A 21,747-nucleotide genomic window follows, 5' to 3' on the forward strand; every position below is an offset into this window, starting at 1 on the left:
GTCAGTATTTAGGAATCAAAAGAGAGTGTTAAGCTTTTAGTATGTTTTCAGGTCAGCTAAATAATTGAAGTCACTTACTGACCAGTGTATAGAAAAGTAGAAGTGCTGATCCTTTGAAGATTTTTAGTACTGTAGTATACATGCAGCAGAAGGAAACCCATTACTTTTGAATGTCACATGATTCAAGATGTAAATTAGAGCATCATTCTAGTGAATGATCTAGCCCATATGGTTTGGTTCTTTTTCTCTCAGATAAAATAGAACTGGGGGACAGTGACCTGAAGATCATGTTAAAGAAACATCATGAGAAGCGGAAACATCAACCAGTAAGATTGGGATGGCAGTGGCTGTGTGTGGTGTTCAGTTCAGGCTCTGTTTTGGCTAATCCTGAGTAAGGCAGTGGTAGTCACTACCTTCTTTCAGTTTCCTGTTACTGCTAGAGAAAGTGGCAGTCAGAGGCAGGTTGGTACCAGAGATGAGAGACAGCACAAGTATTTTGGCTTCATCCTTCTAAAGGATGCTTGACACTATCTGCTTTGATCTTAATGATGACAGTATTTATGAATGTTTTTACCTTCATGTTGCCTGTGCTTAAGAGAGGTTAGTCAGCTGTCCTTGGTCTTACAACCAGTAAGTGCCAGAGCCAAGCATCAAACTTTGTTTTTCCCACTTTTTACTGACTCCCTTATTCCACTCCACTAGATTTGAGTTAGTACTGAGCATGAGAGTAAAAGTGGGCTATTTGAAGCAGAAAAGATGAGAAAAGTCCTCTGTGGGAAGTCAGAACTAGATTCTTTCTGTCTTTTCCCCTTACTGCAATAGTAAGAAGATGATTTAGCTTCTCAGAAACTTATCTTTAGATTTTGTAATATATAACTGCTCATAAGTCTGAAGAGCACACACGATAAAGAATGCAGAGAAGCTTTATGAACTATAAATGCCATACAGCGGGAAAGACAACACAGTTTTCTTGTGCACAATAAGAAGAGCAATATTTTTGGGCTGGGGATGTGGCTTAGTGGTAGAGTGCTTGCCTAGCATGCATGAACCCCTGGGTTCAATTCCTCAGTACCACATAAACAGAAAAATCTGGAAGTGGTGCTATGGCTCAAGTGGTAGAGTGCTAGCCTTGAGCAAAAGAAGCCCTGAGTTTAAGTCCCAGGACTGGCCGGAAAAAAAAAGGTGAGCAACATATCTATATATATATATATCTATAGATATGTTGCTCACCTTTTATATATATCTATATATCTATATATATAGATATATATATATGTCTTTTTTTTTTTTTTTTTTGGTTGGTTGGTCATGGGGATTGAAATTGGGGCCTGGGAGCTATCCCTGATCTCTTTTGCACAAGGCTAGCACTCTACCACTTTAAGCCACAGCACCACTTCTGATTTTCTGGTGGTTAGTTGAAGATGAGTCTCAGACTTTTCTGCCTTTGCTGGCTTTGAACCACCATCATCAGATCTCAGCCTCCTGAGTGACTAGGATTACAGGCATGAGTCACCAGTGCCCAGCTTAAGAAGAGCAATAGGTTTTGTCACCATATATTTTAACTCAACATGATTTTTTTCAGATGTACCTGACACCTTACTCTGTTAGGTAACTATCAGGTTTTGGTTCTTTTTTAGGCCTCCATAACCAAATCTTTGTATATCACGTCTAGGATCACCCGGACCTTTTGACAGGGGACCTGACCCTCAATGACATCATGACTCGAGTAAATGCTGGCAGGAAGGGCTCTCTAGCAGGTAACAGACTGGAACCTCTCTAGGCAGCCTTTGCCTGACTCTGCTGTTAAATTCTCTGAGCCTTTCTACATGTGACAAAAATAAATAGAACCATAGTTCCCTTAGTGCTATGCACTTTTGTGCTTGCTCTTGTGAATGTAAAACCAGTGGAACAGATCATTAGATGTTAAAAATAAGGTGTAAATCACTCACTGAATTTAGCTTAGAAAAAAAAAATCTCAGTGTCTTAAGACTTTTCTGTCTTTGGTGGGCCTTGAGTTAAAGAACATGCAGATAAGACGTGATGCAGATGCAGAGACCTGATGCATAGAATGAAGTTCTGTACATGTGTATTTTTTTCTTCCCAGCCTTATATGACCTGGCAGTCCTTAAAAAAAAGGTGAAGGAAAAAGAGGAAAAGAAGAAGAAGAAAATCAAGCTAATTAAATCAGAGGCAGAGGATCTGGCTGAGCCCCTGAGTAGCACTGAAGGGGTCCCACCTCTCTCTCAAGCCCCATCTCCATTAGCAATATCTTCTATTAAGGAAGAGTAAGTGAGCTGCATGCTGCTCAGAGTGGGTGGTTAAGCTCAGGGCTTTACCTAGTCCTTTTGGACTTTGTGAGCTGGTTGTTAATGTGTTAACACCTGTGTATCCTGAGTCCAGGGATCCTGCTGGGAAAGTCTGTCATATGCTCTTTTCTTGAATTTTCAGGACTGCTAGGAGACTCAGGGACCTGAATGAATCTAGATGTTCTGATTTTGTTCTTACATTTTTCTTCCTTAATTAGGCCCCTAGAAGACCTCAAACCTTGCCTTGGAATCAATGAAATATCTTCTAGTTTTTTCTCTCTTCTATTAGAGATATTGCTGCTGGAGAATCAGGCTAGCCTTCCAATGGTAAGAGTTTTGGAAAATTCAGCTATATATCAAAAGTCTTGAAATGCTTGAGCTAGCTCTTTGGTGATAGCTAGCTTGAGAAGCAAAACTGTCAGATTGAAATGCCCAAGAGTTTATGCTAACTTGTTTTGAGACTTGAGCACACTAGACCCAAATACCTAGCTTACTGTGGCACATCCTTGGAATTTCTGGTAACTTTGTTATACCTTTCCCTCAGCTGGAGGAGCGAGTTTTGGACTGGCAGTCATCTCCAGCCAGCTCTCTTAACAGCTGGTTCTCTGCAGCTCCCAACTGGGCTGAGTTGGTGTTGCCAGCCCTGCAGTATCTCGCTGGAGAAAGTCGAGGTAAGGCCCATTTTTTGAAGGGTCATAGTTTTTCCCTTTTTGTCTGAGTAGTTCTTACTGTTGAAAAGCAGCTGTGCTCATTTCACTTTTGCATCATTATGTCATAGATAGCGCTGTCCTGATGTACTCCCAAATACTCAGAAGCTAGGAATGTGGCTTAGTGGTAGAATGCTTACCTAGCATTCATGAAGCCCTGGGTTTGATTCCTCATACCACATAGACAGAACAAGCCAGAAGTGGTGCTGTGGCTCAAGTGGTAGAATGCTAGCTTTAAGCAAAAGAAGCTCAGGGAAAGAGCCCAGGCCCTGAGTTCAAACCCTAGGATGGGCAAAAAAACTAGAACATAGCTCAGGGTACAAGTTGTTTGTGTTTGCTCCGACCTATGTGCCTTATTCATGGGATCCATTTCTTGTAGCTGTTCCTTCCAGTTTCTCTCCATTTGTTGAATTCAAAGAGAAAACCCAGCAGTGGAAATTGCTCGGTAAGTAGCTTGTATTACCTTTCCCTTTCACTGCTTCCCCTGTTTCTTTTGCTTTCTGATTAGTGTAGTACAGGATGCTGGACAAAAAGGCAATATTAGACCTTTTCTCTGTGAAGCAATTATTCAAGATCACCAGTTGGACTTTGGCTCATCTCTTTTCTTTCTTGCTTCCTTTCTTGCTCTCTCTCTTTCTCTCTTTCTTTCTTTTTTTCTCAGTTGTGCTTGAACTCAGAGACGGTGCTGTTCCTGAGCTCTTTTGCTCAAGGTTAACATTCTACCACTTTGAGCCCCATCTCCACTACATGAATAGCCTTTTTATTATAGTGCAGTTGTGTAATTGACTTAAGTATGTAAGAGTAACAATAGCACCAGTCATAGCCATACCAGTGTTTTTGGACTTATAGCATAGTTGTTTTTCTTTACTAAGAATGGCTTTGCTGTTGATTGAAGATAATATGTAGTAAAATAGTGAACAGCCTCTAAACAGCTATTTCTAATTTTTTGTGTGTGTGTGTGTACAGGTCCTGGGGTTGAACTCAGGGCCTGGGTACTGTCCTTGAGCTCTTTTGCTCAAGGCTGGTGCTCTACCACTTGAGTCTCATGGACTTTCCTGTCTGGGCTGGCTTCGAGCTGTGATCCTCAGATCTTAGCCCCCTGAATTGCTAGGATTACAGTGTAAGCCACCAGCTCTTAATTGTCCCTGAGCTCTTTGTGCTCAAGGCTAGCTAGCATTCCACTACTTGAGCCACAGCTGGACTTCTGGCTTATTTGGCATAGAGATAAGAATCTTGCATAGAGATAAGAATCTTATAGACTTTCCTGTCTTGGCTGGCTTTGAATCAGGATCCTCAGATCTTAGCCTCCTGAGTAGCTAGGATTACAGGTGTGAGCCACCAGAACCCAGCTCAAAAAGCTATTTCTAAAGAACAGAGTTCTGTAGCTAGGATTACAGGTGTAATCCTACTCAAAAGGCTGAGATCTAAGGGTCTTGTTTGAAACCAGCCCAAGGAGACAAATCTGAGAATTTCTTTTTTTTTTTTTGGTTCCAGTCATGGGGCCTGAACTCTGGGCCTGGGTGTCGTCCCTCAGCTCTTCAGCTCAAGGCTAGCACTCTACCACTTGAGCCACAGCACCATTTCCAGCTTTTTGGTAGTTAATTGGAGATTAGAGTCTCACTCACAGACTTTCCTGCTCAGGCTGGATTTGAGCCATGATCCTCAGATCTTTGTCTCCTGAGAAGCTACTGATGCCCAGCTGAAATTACATTTGTATGTCATACCATAAGAGTTAATAAGATTTAAGTGTAGCCAGGCACTAATGGCTCACACCTGTAATCCTAGCTATTCAGGAGGCTAAGGATTGCGGTTTGAAGCCAGCTCAAGCAGGTCTGTGAGACTCTTATCTCCAATAAACTACTTAGAAAAAGCCAGAAGTGGCGCTGGGGCTCATTGGTAGAGTACTAGCCTTGAGTAAAAAAGAAGCTCAGGGACAGTGCTCAGGCCCTGAGTTCAAGCCCCAAGACTGAAAAAAATAAATAAATAAAATATAAAAGTTGGTGTTGGCAAGAATGTAGAGAAAAGGATGTAGAAAAAATTACACACTGTTGATAGGAACATAAAATCATCCTTCTCTTAGAAAAACCAAAAAACAGAACTACCATACGATCCCACTTCTAGGAATAGTCACAATAACTGAAATAAAGATTCCAAGGAGTTATTTTCACTCCAATGTTCATTGTAGTTTATTCACAATACCAAAATACAAAAATGTACCTAAATATCTATCAACAGGGAAAAAAAAAAAAGGTGACAACATCCAAAAGTATATTATTCAAGCTGGGAATGGCTTAATGGTAGAATGCTTGCCGAGCATGCATGAAGTCCTGGGTTTGATTCCTCAGCACCACATACACAGAAAAAAGCTGGAAGTGGTATCATGGCTCAAGTGGTAAGAGTGCTAGCCTTGAGCAAAAGAAGCTAAGGCACAGCACCCAGGTCCTGAGTCCAAGCCCCAATAGTGCCCCCCCCAAAAAAAAAGTATATTATTCAGCCTTAAAAGAAGAAATCTCACCATTTGCAAGAGAATGGATAAATCTGTAATGTATTAGGCCAGTAAACTAATCAAATCATATAAAGAGAAGTACTTCATGATCTCACTTATATAAGTTGCCTAAAGTAGTCAAACTCATATAAGCAGGGTGTTTCTCAGGGGCCAGAGAAAAAAGATAACTCTATTCAATGGGTATTAAGTTTGAGTTATGCAAGATGAATAAGGTCTAAAGACATGCTATACAACAGTCCCACATGACTTCAAAATTTGTTGAGAGGATTTACCTAATGTTAAGTTTTCTTACCAGGAAAAAAAAAAAAGGTCACAGAATCAAGACAACTGATGGCTCACTACTGTCATCTTAACTTCTCAGGAGGCTGAGGTTCAAGGATTACAGTACTTGTGCATGAACTCAGGACCTCACACTCTAACTTGGCTTTTTCCACTTAGGGATGGCACTCTACCACTGGAGCCACATCTCCACTTTCAGCTTTTTTGCTGGTTAATTGGAAATAAGAAATTCTAAGATTTGGGGCTGGGAAGGTGGCTCAGTGGTAGAGTGCTTACCTTGCATGCCTGAGGCCCTATGTTTGATTCCTCAGCACCACATACACAGGAAAAGCCAGAAGTAGAGCTGTGGCTCAAGTGGTAGAGTGCTAGCCTTGAGCTGAAGAGCTGAGGGACAGCGCCCGGACCCAAAGTTCAGGCCCCACGACCAACAACAACAATAAAAAGCTGGAAATGGTACTGTGGCTCAAAGTGGTAGTGTACTAGCCTTGAATGAAAGCAAGCTCAGGGACAGCACCCAGGCCCCCGAGTTCAGGTATTGGGACTGGTACACACACAAAACTTCATTCTCAAGAATATGGATTTTTTGTACAACTACTTAAAGATATAATAAAATATAATAAAAAATGTAAAAAATAAAATTAAAAAAATATGGATGTCTAGTTTCCCTACAATTCATTCTTTTACAGGGACTATCCTTTCCTTATTGTGCATTCTTGGTCTTGGCCAAATGAATTTATATGTGTATATTTCTGGGCTCTCTATTTTGGAAAACACTTTCATTAAATTTTGAGAAGAATTGACAACAAATTTCTGAAACCACTGTGGAAAGAAGGAGAATCTCAGGGGTGTCTCCTGATTCTGTGGGACACAGCCACTAGAGAGTAAACAGTCACATGCATGGTTGATAGATTTAGGGAGAAATGGCTTTCACACCCTCACAGATCTTGGAGGGAGTGTCAGGAGAGGATGACCAAATTAGAAGCAAAATCATCTGGAAGGTACAGTAGGACCAAGGAAATAAGCATTCAGGGGTTCCTGGAAATGGTGATTTTGATGGTATTGTATATTGTTGAGTCAAAATGGAAGTAACCAGGCTGGTGTATATAGCCACCCAGCCTCTTTGGGAAGGGTATTCACACACAGATCTATGTGGTACTGGTCCTATGGTGGTTCTAGCCTGGGAAGGAAATTTAGTTACTGTCCCCAGTCAGGTGCTGCACTAGTCTGAACAAGGTGGCAAGAGATGAAGACACAGACTGCTTTTTTCTTTCTAGGGAGGTGGTCAAGTAAAGCTTTACCACATCAAGGATAGGATGATTGTTCTTGTGTAATCTGTTGTCACAGCCTTTATAGTTTTATTTAACATATGCTCTTCCTCCCTTGATTATAAACACTATGATCCAAAAACCTTGAATGACCTAAAGAGTAATATCCAGGAGTAGAGCTCCAGGAAGTGAGTAGAAGAGCAGTGTATATGCAAAGGATCATTGTCATGGGTCTTGATGTGTTTCCTCTCTGACATAGAGCAGGTAATGAGAAGGTAGGATTTTGAATAGTACTTCTTTTTGTCTTTTTATTTCCCTTCTAATAGGTCAGTCCCAAGATAATGAAAAGGAATTAGCTGCACTCTTCCAGCTGTGGCTAGAGACCAAAGACCAAGTCTTTTGTAAGGTATGTTGTTGTTGTTGTTTTTTAAATAACAGGTCTTTCTCATTGAGTTTCAAGATCTCTCAAGTTAGTGAAAATTATTTTAGTCCATTTAACTGTTAATGTTTTTCTTTTCTCCAGCAAGAAAATGAAGACAGCTCAGATGCCATGACACCTGTCCCTCGAGTGTGAGTATAACGTTCTGTTGGTAGGTGGTGTCCATAAAACCATGGTTGTTGCATTGCCCTGGTTCAGCTGTCATGTCTTGGTATGTTTGAGATCCTAGGAGTCTGCTGATTCCTACCCACCTCAGCCACCTGAGGACAGTGATACACACTTATCAATAAAAGCAGCTCCTTGTGGAAAGACTTTTGCTTAAGAGAGGGGACTTATGAGGGGACACGATCTACCTGCTGGGTAGGCGCAATTTTTCCATGTATACATATCTAGGTTCCCATTTTGGAATGATTTATCTCATCCAACTTCCTTATTTCATCTATAAAGAAATTAGGGCTTGAGGTTCAATGACTTGCTGAAGGTTAGCAACAGGACCCCCACCAGAGTTCTGATTTGTAACAGCTTGTCCTGGGTTCTTGACTGCTGTCATCTGAGTTTGATTTTCAAACTTCAGGACAAAGATCCACCTAAAGTGCAGCAGAATATATTATTCATGTAAACAGGAATGTGGAACTCAGATTCTGGTACTTTCCTTGGGAGGCAGAGAAACCACCCTTGTTACAAACTTTGGTGCTTTAGTCCACTAAGGCTGATACTTTTTGTTGCAAATAGTTTGGGTTTGAGTATTGGCAGCAATACTAAAAACAGAAGTTAAAAATACCAGTTTCTTTTCTGCCTACTCTAAAATTTTTGCATTTTAAGAACTGAGTAATTCTGACAGTACCAGTAGAAGTCAATAGAAGTTGGAAAGTAGACTTTTCAGGAGTTGAGCACTTTTGAAGGGATTTTCTTTTTTTTTTTTTTTTTAAATTGTAAAAATACCGTACAGAGGGGTTACAATCACATGGGCAAGGCAATGAGTGCATTTCTTATCAAGCATTGTTGCCTCCTCCTTTGTTTCCCCTTCCCATTCCTTCCCATTTCCTCCCCTCCCCCTACCACCCTCCTTCCCTTGAAGGGATTTTGGCGTTGTCAAGGAAAGAGTTCTAGGTGCTGAAAAAGGGTGATGGGTGTGACATCATCTTCTAGCTCTGAGAGATGATGCAGAATTCTTTGTTTCAGAAGAACTGACTACGTTGTGCGGCCCAGCACAGGGGAGGAGAAACGAGTTTTTCAGGAGCAGGTAAGATGTCCCTAGAGAGCTGAGCACTGGTGGCTCACACTTGTAAGCCTAGCTACTCAGGAGGCTGAGATCTGAGGATCAAGGTTTGAAGCCAGCCTGTACAGGAAAGTCTGAGAATCTTATCTCCAATAAACTCAGAAAAAGCTGAAAGTGGTGCTGTGGTTCAAGTGGTAGTGCACTAACCTTGATTAAAAGAAGCTCAGAGATAGTGCATAGGCACTGAGTTGAAGCTCCAGGACCGATAACACATACCCACAAAAAAGTACCTTGAGTGTAGTATAAATATCTGCCTGTGAGAAGCCAAGTAGAGAGAAGTGCTCTATTGAGTCCAGATTGTTTGAGGAAATCAGTACTCCTCACCTGAGATATTCTGATGGTTGAGATTCCTAGTTTGGGGAGGGAATGATGTGAAGGAAGGGAGTGATCACTAAGTGGATGGTCTTTTTCCAAGAAAGCAACAGTTTGCTTTGTTGTCCTTTGCTGGGTGACCAGCTCTGAAGACTATCTTTTTTTTTTTTTTTTTTTTTATTGTGGTTGGCTCTTCCTTGTTAGTGGGATTACCTGTTTCCTTCCTGTTTTAGAATCCATCTGTGGGTTCCCTTTTTGTAGTGGAGAGCTAGGAAGAGCCCTACTAATTCTGACTTGGGAGCTTTATGCCTTTTCTCTTGGCAGGAACGTTATAGGTACAGTCAACCCCATAAGGCATTCACTTTTCGCATGCATGGCTTTGAGTCTGTGGTGGGGCCAGTAAAGGGCGTGTTTGACAAGGAGACCTCCCTCAACAAGGCTCGAGAGCATTCACTGCTGCGCTCTGATCGGCCTGCCTATGTCACCATCCTGTCTCTTGGTATGTAATGTGTATTTATCATCAGGGGTTTCTATTTTCCTGTTGTTGTTGTTTTTTAATCCCTCGCAAAACTTTTCTCAAATCAATTCTCTTCTCTTGGTGCCAGATCCTACTCTTGTATCATCCAGTCAGAGCTAGGGATAGGGTTAATATTTGTTAACCCTTGAGGGATAACATTTGTAATTTTTGGAATTTGGGAAATGAGGGAGGGATTCTGCCTCAAGGGATTGATGCCAAGAATCAGTATTTCTTTCTGCAGTTGGGCTCAGAGTTATTTTCATTCAAGAATTTCTCCCTGCGGGGCGCTGGTTACTCATGCCTGTAATCTTAGCTACTCAGGAGGCTGAGATCTGAGGATCACAGTTCAAAGCCAGCCAAGGCAGGAAAATCCATGAGACTCTTATCTCTAATAAACTACTCAGAAAACTGGAAGTGGCGCAGTGGCTCAAGTGGTAGAGTGCCTGCCTTGAGTTGAAGAGCTCAGGGACAGTACCCAGGCCCAGAGTTCAAGCTCCACACTGACAAAAAAAAAAAAAAATAGGAAAGGAAAAAAAAAAGAATTTCTGCTAGGCCAGCTAAATAGTTAAATGTCGGACTTTGCTTTCTTAGATTTTTATGTTGTTCTGAATCCCTTTGGCAGTCTGGAGAAACCTATGGACCCCTTTCCAGAATGGTTTTTAAGAGCATAGTAAGAATTTTTCATTGCAAAAGAAGTCAGTTTGAAAGTGGTTAATAAGATATTATAGCAAGCTATGTGCAGAAATATATATTTGGAATAGTCAATGAGAAGATTTAACAGCAGATTTTATATAACTTCTGTCAATTCCAAAAAGATAGAAATGATTGTGAATTGTCTTCAACATCTACAATATATGAAACCATTGGACTTATATTACAGCATCACAGCACTGCCAATGTATACTTACAGCCTTTGTTTATAATTGCGTGAAATGGGAAATTTCAGTAAGAGATGTAATATTATTCCTACCTCGGTTCCTAGAACCACTGAATTCCAAGGTGTCCAGAAACCTTCAGATCTCCCCAAGTGTGAATTGTGTAGGACTCTCCAGTGGCAGAGATGCTGGCCACTAGAGGGCAGCATGCACCTGACTCAGTCAGGTGAGATTCAGTAAGTTCAAGGAGTACTGCCACTTCATAGCACATCAGGGGACCTAGTTCCTTAGTGGAGGCCTTGATTGACTCCTGAATTTTGTGCTTTCTGATGTTATCAGTTCGGGATGCTGCTGCTAGGCTACCTAATGGAGAAGGCACTCGGGCAGAGATCTGTGAACTCCTCAAGGATTCCCAGTTCCTTGCATCAGATGTTACTAGCACTCAGGTAAGTGGGAGAAAAAGTTTTACTTGGCTCTGTTCCAGAATACATTACAGAAAATGTATTAGAAATACAAATGATACTTTTCTCCTGGTGCTAGGGATTGAACCCAGGGCCTTCTACATGTTGGGCAAATACTTTACCACTGCATTACACCCATAGAGCCTGACATAAATTTTTTTTTTTTTTTTATAATCTGACATAAATTTTTAAAAAACCGAATGAAGAGCTGGTGGCTTACACCTGTTACCCTAATTACCAGCCTGGGCAGAAAAGTTTGTTACTGTTACCTCTATTAACTACCCAAAAAGCTGGAAGTATAGTTGTGGCTCAAGTGCTAGAGTGCTAGTCTTGAGCAGAAAAGCTCAGGGACATTACCCAGGCTCTGAGTTCAAGCACCAGGACCAGGACCAAAAAAAAAAAAAAGACAAAAAAAAACCCACACAAAACTGAGTGAAGAAAGCCAGTACATAGCTGTAACCCCAGCTAATTTTGAGAGATAAGGCAAGAAGATTGGGAAATTTGTCTCTAAGCTTTCCATCAGCTTATAGTAAAGGGAAGGCTGCTACAGTTACTGAGAACTCAATATCCTTATAGTGACAACAGACCAGTGCCTTAGGAGTTTGACATCATTTGTGTTTTGCCAGGTGATTTGGTCAGCCATTGGGAAAGCACAGCTAGACTGAGATGTAATCTGTTTATCAGTTGGCACTCATAGCCAGTGGTTTTTCTCAGGAATGCAGACAACTTCTTTATTTGGGCTGTATCTGTTGCTTATTTCCCTTTGTTCTGTTTTTATTTTTTCATTTTTTTGGGAGGGGGGGGTCCAGTCGTGGGGCCTGAACTCTGGGCCTGGGTGCTGTCCCTCAGCTCTTCAGCTCAAGGCTAGCACTCTACCACTTGAGCCACAGCTCTACTTCTGGCTTTTTTCTTTTTGCTTATGTGGTGCTGAGGAATCGAACCCAGGGCCTCAGGCATGCAAGGCAAGCACTCTACCACTGAGCCACCTTCCCAGCCCCTTTGTTCTGTTTTTAGGTGAACACGGTAGTGAGTGGTGCACTTGATCGGCTACATTATGAAAAAGATCCCTGTGTAAAATATGACATTGGACGAAAGCTGTGGATCTACTTGCATCGTGACCGCAGCGAGGAGGAGTTCGGTATGTGAGACCTGTGTACAACCCACCAACTAGATGTGTATGCTTCTGACTTTCTGTTCCAGTTCTATGATTCTCTTCCTTGGCATTCAGGCAGGATAGGAACTTGGAGACAGGATCCAGACCACCTTCAAAGCAACCAGTGATACTTAGGGAATTTTCACTGTCATTTATTTGCTTGTATAATTTATTTGAGTAGTATTGTGATTTCATCTAAGGATCTTATGCTTGCTAGGCAGGCACTCTTACTGTTTGGGCCATGTCCCCAACCCTTTTGCTTTAGTTATTTTGAGTAGGTTCTCACATTAATGCTTGGGCTGGCCTAGTCTGTGATCCGCCTGTTTATGTTTCTCAAGTAGCTGACACACATGCTGCCACAACCAGATTTTATTGATTGAGATGGTGTCTCACTAACTTTTTGCCTAGGTTGTCCTTGAACTTAAATTCCTCCAATCACTGTCTTTCTGGTAGCCAGGATTATATGCATTAGCCAAAGCCCTCAGATTGTTCATTTTGTTTTGAGCAAGGCCATTGGGTTCTTGTGAATCTTGTATCCTCCTGCCTCAGCCTCCTGAGTGCTGGAAATGTACCACTCTGCCTGGTGAGGTCTTGATCTTTAAAATGAAGCTCCTTTTATTTGTACAATAAGGTCAAATTTGTTGAAGATTACCATTGTTGTTTACAGAGCGTATTCATCAAGCTCAAGCAGCTGCGGCTAAAGCCAGAAAAGCCCTTCAGCAGAAACCTAAACCCCCATCTAAAGTGGTAAGTGATCTCAGGGGAGCATCCACCCTAGGCATTCTGGGTAACCACTTAGCTCTCACTTGGTGACTTGGAAATCTCAGGCTGTGCCTGTGGAAGCTTCATGACAGCAGTGGTGGATTCCCATTCTCTCCCCTTGCAGAAGTGCAACAATAAGGAGAGCTCCACGAAGGCCCTCAGCACTGGCCCGTCAGAGCAGAGCCAGATGAGCCTCAGTGACTCCAGCATGCCCCCCACCCCCGTCACGCCAGTCACCCCCACCACACCAGCATTGCCTACCACCCCCATCTCCCCTCCACCTGTGTCATCGGTGAGCAAAAGTGGCCCTGCCACTGTCTCAGAACCAGCTAAGTCTAGCTCAGGGTAAGCACCTTTGATCTTTATTGTTTGTTTTGTTTGGGGTTGTTCTTTCACTCCAGTCATTTTACATGTATGTCTTACGTTTTTGCTTTGTGTTTTACCTGGATTCTCTTTACAGTGTTCTTCTGGTATCCTCACCAACAATGCCACAGCTAGGAACAGTGCTTTCTCCCACTTCCAACCAGACTCCACCCAGTTCTCAGGCCACTGCAAGAGTTGTGAGCCACTCGGGCTCAGGCACTCTTCCCCAGGTACGGGTAGTGGCCCAGCCTGGCCTTCCTGCTGTTCCCCAGCAGTCAGCAGGGCCAGCACAGACATTGCCACAGATGCCAGCAGGACCACAGATGCGGGTGCCAGCCACTGCCACACAGACCAAAGTAGTGCCCCAGGTAAGAGGGAAGCTGGAAGGTCACTAGGAGACAGGTTCAGTGGGCCCTGAAGTGTGCTGAGAAGTCTAGTGAGCAATCTGGGGAAGGCCTGGAAATTGTGGAAGATTACTACTGATCATGAAATACTCATTTAATGTTTTAAGCTGGGTAAGCATTTTTCAGTACTCTTATTTTACATCTTGAGAATCAGACCTTCTGAAATGTTTGATTTGCCCAGCATTCTAACATCTGGGCCCTGTTAGGAGTGGGATGTAAATGCTGAGATTGGTTGTCTACATCTCAGACTCCTTCCATTATATCTTAGCGCTGTAGCTGACTAGTTGTACAGTTTTAGAGACACTCATATACTCTTTCCTCAGTTTGCTTCAGTATGTGTAAAAGGGCTAAAACCTTGTTTGTCTTTAGCATATAGGAATAAAAAGATGTTAAATATAAAGTTTTTCTGAAGTTCAAGATGTTCTGTCTAAACACAAGAAATTTACAGCATCCATGTTGGGGACTGGTGAGCCTCAGGCACAGAGAGCAGAAATACAGCAGAAGATGCTTCCTGGGGTGGTGACAGATAGGGCCCCTGCTTGCAGTGCTGGACCCCCTCAGTGTCTGATCAGGCTCTCGGGTTCTGCCCTGAACTAGGCTGTCATGGCCACTGTTCCAGTCAAAGGACAGACTGCAGTGGCCACTGTGCAGCGGTCGGGACCTGGACAGGTGGGACTCACCGTGACAAGTCTCCCTGCCACAGCCAGCCCTATGAGCAAACCAGCCACAAGTTCACCTGGGAGTTCAGCTCCTAGTGCTTCCACGACTGCTGTCATTCAGAACGTCGCAGGACAGAACATCATCAAGCAGGTAGTTCGTGAACTTGGCTCTCGTGTCATAGAGCGACTGGGTCCCCATGGCACTTGGTCATCTTTGATCTTTCATTTGTAGTCAATGCAAGTATGAGTTTCTACTAAGGACAGTTATGACATTTATGGTTGCGCAAGCGATTGCTTCTGTTTCTTGACATGTAATTCGGTATTCAGTAAATGGAGCTCTGGTTTACAGTGCAGTCTTCCTGAATTCCTGTAGTTACATTTCTGTGATTCCATGTTACTGGCTTTTCAGTTTACCACTGGCAAAAGTTAATGCCTTTGTTTCTTGTGAATCTGAAAGGATGATCATTGCTCTTCACGTAACTGTGAAGCAGTTACGTGCAGAGCAAATACTATGCAGAGTGCTCCTGCTTGCCACACCTCACTGCATTGCAATGCATCACACTGCACTTCATAGCCATTAAACACTTTCATAGCACAGTGGAGTAGGCACATTTTGTTGTCCTCATTTTGTAGATGATGAATGGGGTAGTCATATTTATATAACAGTAATATTTTCACTTAGCGATTATTTATTGTTTTTTGGATTTAGTGGCATATTAAGTAAACTAGGTCTCTGCTTCTAGAAGTCATGTTGTCCCTAAAAGAGAAATAACTAGGTTAGCATCAGGTGGTAGAAAACACAGAGGATCAGTAGACAGGGGAAGGGTAGAATAAGCCAGGATGATAGGGAAGGCCTCTGAGGAGATGACATTTGAGGGAGTCTGCCATGTATGGTGACTTGGAGATAAAGTATTCCATGTCTAGGTGTAGAAAGTGTCTATGTCAGGAATGTGTTTGAGAAAAACCATGTGGATGGAGCTGCATTAGGGAGTAAGCATGCATGTTAGACCATGAGGTTGGGAGAGGTTGTCAGTGGTTAGACTATGTGGGCTTTGGTTTTGATTTAAATGTGATGTGCCACCTGGAAGACTATGGGCCAGGCTGACTTGATCTGGTTTCCTTTAATTTTAGGGACAGTAGGGAGTAGAGTACCATGTGTGGTACCCTCACCTTACCAAGTCTGCGTAATGGAGGTGGTGGTTGGAGGTGATGAAATTGAAGGCAGCCATTGTGGTCTGCTGGTATCTGGAGCATGTGACTCACTAAAGCAAGTTGAGGACAAGCTGGAGTGACTGGTTAGATGATGGTATTACTTACTGAGACAGGAGAAAATTGAGGTATAGAGGCTGCAGGACAGACTGACATATAGGCTTAGGCAGGAGCAATACATGTGTGGGATGGTAAGTATGTGAATGTCACTGGGCTAGAAATTGGTAGCTTTTGAGAATTAGATTTCAAAGAATACAGGGTGAGGAAGCAGAGACAGTGAGTGTAGGTAATTTTTAGAAGAATTTTGCTTCTGAAAGAACAGAACTGGCAGGAGTGGAGTGTAGAGTGGAAAAAGCAGGAGGTGTAGCAGAGCTGGTTGATGGTTTTTAGCCTGACCAGCATCATGGCATGTTTTCATTCTGTGAGTGTGGTTCAGTGGAGGGGCTACCAAAAGAGGAATGGCCAGAGTAGACTGAAAGATAACATGTTACAAATCAGGGAATTGGTCCTCTATTGAGCTGGTTAGGAAGTCAGGGAGTCTGGTTCCAGAGCACCTGCACAGAGCCACAGTGCCATGCTGCCGCAGACAAGGCCTAACTGCAAGAAGACGTGTGAGCACCTAGGAAAACATGCGAACACACTGAATGCAGTTGTGTTGTTTAATGAGATGGTGATTTTATTTTTTGTTTTTTCTTACAAGATCTCTTTTGTTCTCATTTTTTGTAGGTTAGATGGATATACAAGTTCTAGTGGGTAAAATAGGGTTTGTGTTAAAATGTTTTCAATTTCTAGAGCTCAGTGTGATGTCCTGAATTTCATCTTCAGCATCTCCCTCTCCCGGGGGGTGGGTTCCAGGTCCTCTCTCGCACCCGACCCCCAAAAGTGGGCAAGGATTAATAAAACAAACTTACCAAAGTGATTATTTTTGAAGTTAGGGGAAGGATTTGGGGTTCATTATATTCTCCTCAACAATGAAGGGTGTTTACCATTTTTCAAAGTAAAAAGTCAAAGTATAAAATGTAGCTATAGGCGGGCGCCAGTGGCTCACGTCTGTAATCCTAGCTACTCAGATGGCTGAGATCTGAGGATCTTGCCAGCCCAGGCAGGAAAGTCCATGAGACTCTTATCTCCAATAAACCACCAGAAAACCAGAAGTGGAGCTGTGGCTCAAGTGATAGAGCGCTCATCTTGAGCTGAAGAGTGCAGGGACAGCGCTGAAGCCCAGAGTTCAAGCCCCATGACCGGACCCTCCCCCCCCCCCCCCAAAAAAAAAAAATGTAGCTATGAGCAGAGGTTTGCCTCCTTTTGCTGTGTGAGCTGCTTCCTCAAGTGCTTCCTCTCCCCCTCCAGGTGGCAATCACAGGACAACTTGGGGTGAAGCCCCAGACAGGAAGCAGCATTCCAATCACCGCCACAAACTTCCATATCCAGGGAAAGGATGTACTGCGTCTGCCACCATCTTCCATCACTACAGATGCCAAGGGTCAGACAGTACTGCGAATCACCCCAGACATGATGGCCACACTGGCCAAGTCCCAGGTCACCACGGTGAAATTGACACAGGACCTCTTCGGGGCTGGAAGTGGCACAACAGGCAAAGGCATCTCTGCTACCTTACATGTCACTTCCAATCCCATTCACACAGCGGATAGCCCTGCCAAGACCAGTTCAGGCAGTGCCCCTTCCTCCACTCCAGCAGGTACCACCGTGGTCAAAGTGACTCCTGAGCTCAAGCCAACAGAAGCCTCAAGTTCAGCTTTTCGCTTGATGCCAGCCCTGGGTGTGAGTGTGGCAGAGCAGAAGGGTAAAAACACAGTGGCCTCTTCAGAAGCAAAACCAGCTGCCACAATCCGCATCGTGCAGGGCCTGGGAGTGATGCCCCCCAAAGCAGGCCAGACCATCACTGTCGCAACCCATGCCAAGCAAGGGGCCTCAGTGGCCAGCGGGGCTGGACCTGTCCATTCTTCAACTGTGTCCTTGCCCAGTTTGAATGCCACCATGTCCAAGACTGTGGCTGTGGCTTCTGGGGCCACAAGCACTCCCATCAGTATCGGGACTGGAGCCCCCGCTGTGCGGCAGGTCCCTGTCAGCACCACAGTTGTGTCCACGTCACAGACTGTGAGTAGTGTTGTGGTAAAAAGTACCTTTCTGCTTAGGAAACTGCCTTTTTTTTTTTTGAGATAGCGTCTCGCTCTGTGTCCAAGGCTGGCTTCAGTCTTCATGATCTTCTTGCCTTAGTCTCCTGAATGCGGGATTGCAGGTTTGTTGTCAGCATACATAGTCCAGGAAGCTGTTTTCCCTACCCCTCTGGGAATTCCCTCAGAACTAGGAAACCACCTTGTCACCTCATTTTACCAAATAGCTTTATTTACTGATAAGCTTCCCCCCCCCCCTTTAAAAAACTGTTATTAGAAAGGTGATGTACACAGGGGTTACAGTTCCATAAATCAGGTAGAGTACATTTCATTTTGGACAATGTCACACCTTCTCTTGAAATCATGATAGGCTTTTTTGTTTTCTTTTGAAACACAATTTATAAAAGTGTAATATGGCTGGGAAGTTGGCTCAGTGGTAGAGTGCTTGCCTCGCATGCATGAGGCCCTGGGTTTGATTCCTCAGCACTACATAAGCAGAAAAAAGCCAGAAGTGGCACTGTGGCTCAAGTGGTACAGCACTAGCCTAGAGCTGAAGAGCTGAGGGACAGTGCCCAGGCCCAGAGTTCAGCCCCACAACTGACCAAAAACAACCAAAGCAAAACAAAAAAGTGTAATATGTGCACATACTCTTCTAAAAATTTTTGTGTGTATGTGTGTGCCAGCCCTGAGTGCTGGTACTGAGCTTGAATTTAGGGCCTAGGTGCTATCCCTGAGCTTTTGATTTCAAGGCTAGCATTCTACTTCTTAAGCTATAGCTTTTAGTGATTACTGGAGAAATGAGCTCATGGACGTTCCTGGAAAACCCAGGAAGCATGTGGAGCATGTGGCATGCCCTCAGGGAGCTTGTGCTCAGGGGAGGGGTGGTGTGTGCTTTCTCTGTGAACTCCTGAGCTCTTGTGCCCATCCAATGCTTGTCTCCCTCACACTTATGATCCATCTGGGTCAGACTCCTTAGGCTAGGGGCTAAGAATCTGGTGCTGGGCCAGGTATAAATTTATTCCCTGAAAAGCAGCCAAGTATGATTTCTGCTTTTTTTTTTTTTTTTAAATAGAAATTGAACACTTAAAGGAAGCAATTTAATTTCATGATAGACACAAAAGTCACCTAAGGGAGAAATAGATCAATACAATGATTCCCTCACCTATCCCAGGGATTACATCCCAGAGACCTCTGTGATAGGTGAAAATCTGCTAAGCAGCAGCGTCACATAGTTATTCCTTGCTGTATCGTGGTTCACTGATTGCTACTTTGTGGATTTTCACATATTGTGGGGGGTCTCCCATAATATGTGAGGGATCACTATCTTTTGTTTTTTTTAAACCTGCAATGCAGTGGAGCCACAAATAAATGAACTGCAATATATATGTTTTGGTGCTGGTCCTGCAGCTTAAACTCAGGGCCTGGTTGCTGACCCTGAGCTTTTCTGCTCAGTGCTAGCAGTCTTACCACTTGAGCCATATCTCCACATCTCACTTTTTGGTGCTTAATTGGAGATAAGAGTCTCAGTCTCAGACTTTCCTGCCCAAGCTGTTTTTGAACCATGATTCTCAGATCTCTGCCTCTGAGTAGCTAGGATTACAGATGTGAGCCACCAGTGCCCAGCAGTAATAAATAGATTTAAACAATAATAAACCAGGCAACTGGTTAATGGACTTTGCTCTTAAATTTTGCTAAATGCTTATAAAGATATGATAACAGTAGTCTGAAATTGCTTCCAACAAATAGAACTGGAACATTAAAGAGGGTGATACATAGAATGACAGCTAACTACCTTATGAGCCATTTCATGAGGGCTCTTTGGACCCAAACCCCTGGAATACTAGAACTTTGGCAGTAATAGGAGGTATATCTATAGAGCTTGCTCTTACTTCTTATCTCTTGTAGGTGGTGCCTGGTGGGTTTTCTGATCTTTTATTCCACAAAAGCTAATTGTTTTGTTTCTGTAGGGCAAGCTGCCTACTCGGATCACAGTTCCACTCTCTGTGATTAGCCAACCAATGAAGGGCAAGAGTGTGGTCACAGCCCCTATCATCAAAGGCAACATTGGAGCCAAGTGAGTGCTCTTGGGAGGGGAGGAACTTGGGAGTGGGGCTATACAAGGTGTGTCAGTCCTTGCACAGAACAGGAAGATGCCATGTGTTTGTGGGGCCCCACCTTGGTGCCCATTAAGGCACAGAATTCCATGCTGTCTCTAGTCATAAATAGTAGAATGGAGTGAGGAATAATAGTAATAAAGTAGTAGAATAGAAGGGAGGGATATGGGGTGGTTAGGCAGGCCTCAGGTATGTGGGGAACCTGCCTTTTCTGTTTAAGTTCTGAACTCAAGATAGTTTGGAGGATAATAGCTTTCTGTGACTCTTAAACAGAGACAAAGGGGTTAGTGAAGACAGTGGCTGTTCAGGGCTATGGAGTTCATGTTCTTTTCTCTTTTTTAAGAGATAGGGTCTTACTGTGTTATGCAGACTCACTGTAAAATCCACCCCAAGTAATCTTCATGCCTCAGCCTCCTAAGCAGCTGGGACTTAGGGTGCCACTGTGCTTGACTGCGAGGGTTTCTTTCAGTGTAACATAGCTCTTCTGCCATCTCTTCTTGCTCTTTGGGGGTTCATTGTTTATGGAATTTTATCCAGTACCATGTAAGCTTCTGCCATGGGAAGCATAGAAGCTAGAAAAAAAGAGGATCTCTGTACCAAGTTTTATTTGAATCCAGAATGCTGGAATTTTCGTGGGCACTAGATCTTCTCTCCTTGTTGTCCTTTAGTGCCTGGCCTAAAGTTAGGCTTGAGAGATTATCCTATGAGCTGGCCAGAACTTACTCCTATATTATGTCTCTTCTCAGCCTCAGTGGACTGGGCCGCAATATCATCCTCACAACCATGCCAGCAGGCACTAAGCTCATTGCTGGCAACAAGCCTGTTAGTTTCCTCACTGCCCAGCAGTTGCAGCAGCTTCAGCAGCAAGGTCAGGCTACTCAGGTAAGGTCCTGGTTGCAGACTCTTGGCCACAATAGGCTGTTCTGTCTCCTTTGTAATTCTTACCTCTGAGCCCACTAGCAGTCATGACTTAGCCCTTCTCTGTTTGCAAACAGGTACGCATCCAGACAGTTCCTGCATCCCATCTCCAGCAAGGTACAGCGTCTGGATCCTCCAAAGCCGTCTCTACTGTTGTTGTGACCACAGCTCCATCCCCTAAACAGGCACCTGAACAACAGTGACTGAAGAAGTGGCATCCACGAGAATCAGGCCTGATGTGTCCTAGTGGAAAGGACAGGAGCAAGGAGGTTGCATAGTTCCTCTGAGCTTGTCTGCTTGTGGCCTTGGTTCCATTGCCAAACTCGAAACCTGGGGGTCCCCTCCAGAGCTTCTGGGTCTGCTCTCTATCAGTCCAGGAAAAGGGCTTGTTAAAGACTGGAAAGTCACTTAGGTCATACAAGCCAGGGTTTTCTCCTGAGAGTGGGATGATGCCCAGGGAAGACCTACCCAATGAGAGAGAGCAGGCAGACTTATAAGCCTTGTTGTATGTGAGGGCTGTACTTTTTAGCTTCTTGTCTTCTCTGTGACTCTTGGTCTACATATGAGTTTTGTGTCCAGAAATTTTTGTGTAACTTATTTTTTTAAAGAACCTATTGTACATCTTTTATGAAATAGAAACCTGGGCTTTAGCCCCCTAAACTGATGAATTACTCTTTTGACCAGAATAAGAGACTGGCAAGTTGATGCCTCTTGATAACCACATGGTAATTGGGAAGCAGGCAAACATAGGAAGTGAGGTAATATGGATTCCCTGAAGTGGAATTAGTTTGACACTAATTCCTAAAAGTAGGTGTTGGGATCTAGATTGTCTGTTACCTGCCAGTGTCCTTCCATCAGGCTTGTTTACATGGAAGTCCAGCACCAGTAGACGAGGAAGTATCAAAGACACTACTTTTTCAGCATAGACTTTGTCACATTTCAGATTGTCCATTCTGTTTTGTTCTAGAGCAGGAGTTGCAAACCAGGCCCTTAGAGTAGGTCACCTACTTTTGTCAATAAAGTTGTAATGGAACACAATCCACAACCACTTGTTTATGTAGTGTCTGTGGCTGATTTTCAATTA

The 21,747-nt window shown here is 43.5% G+C and overlaps 1 protein-coding gene across 7 annotated transcripts in view; it reads left to right on the forward strand.

Annotated features, from left to right (window-relative positions):
• Positions 1-21,711, forward strand: part of Nfrkb (nuclear factor related to kappaB binding protein) — a 35,894-nt gene extending 14,183 nt beyond the window's left edge. For 5 of the 7 annotated variants that reach the window (XM_070038370.1, XM_070038374.1, XM_070038372.1 and 2 more), the window contains 20 exons: positions 253-326; positions 1,673-1,757; positions 2,105-2,285; positions 2,525-2,633; positions 2,851-2,977; positions 3,393-3,458; positions 7,390-7,469; positions 7,587-7,633; positions 8,685-8,745; positions 9,418-9,592; positions 10,825-10,931; positions 11,961-12,084; positions 12,767-12,846; positions 12,986-13,206; positions 13,322-13,592; positions 14,226-14,438; positions 16,847-17,614; positions 19,599-19,705; positions 20,492-20,627; positions 20,741-21,711. In XM_070038370.1, coding sequence (XP_069894471.1) covers positions 253-326; positions 1,673-1,757; positions 2,105-2,285; positions 2,525-2,633; positions 2,851-2,977; positions 3,393-3,458; positions 7,390-7,469; positions 7,587-7,633; positions 8,685-8,745; positions 9,418-9,592; positions 10,825-10,931; positions 11,961-12,084; positions 12,767-12,846; positions 12,986-13,206; positions 13,322-13,592; positions 14,226-14,438; positions 16,847-17,614; positions 19,599-19,705; positions 20,492-20,627; positions 20,741-20,866 — 3,158 coding nt within the window. In that variant the 3' untranslated portion in view covers positions 20,867-21,711. The remainder of the gene's footprint in view (positions 1-252; positions 327-1,672; positions 1,758-2,104; positions 2,286-2,524; positions 2,634-2,850; positions 2,978-3,392; positions 3,459-7,389; positions 7,470-7,586; positions 7,634-8,684; positions 8,746-9,417; positions 9,593-10,824; positions 10,932-11,960; positions 12,085-12,766; positions 12,847-12,985; positions 13,207-13,321; positions 13,593-14,225; positions 14,439-16,846; positions 17,615-19,598; positions 19,706-20,491; positions 20,628-20,740) is intronic. The other 2 variants (XM_070038373.1, XM_070038375.1) reach the window with 1 other exon arrangement.
• Positions 21,712-21,747: the final 36 nt, after the last annotated feature.

This window comes from Dipodomys merriami, unplaced genomic scaffold (assembly GCF_024711535.1).
Source record: "Dipodomys merriami isolate MVZ:Mamm:240054 unplaced genomic scaffold, mDipMer1.0.p SCAF_29, whole genome shotgun sequence".
NCBI lineage: Eukaryota > Metazoa > Chordata > Mammalia > Rodentia > Heteromyidae > Dipodomys > Dipodomys merriami.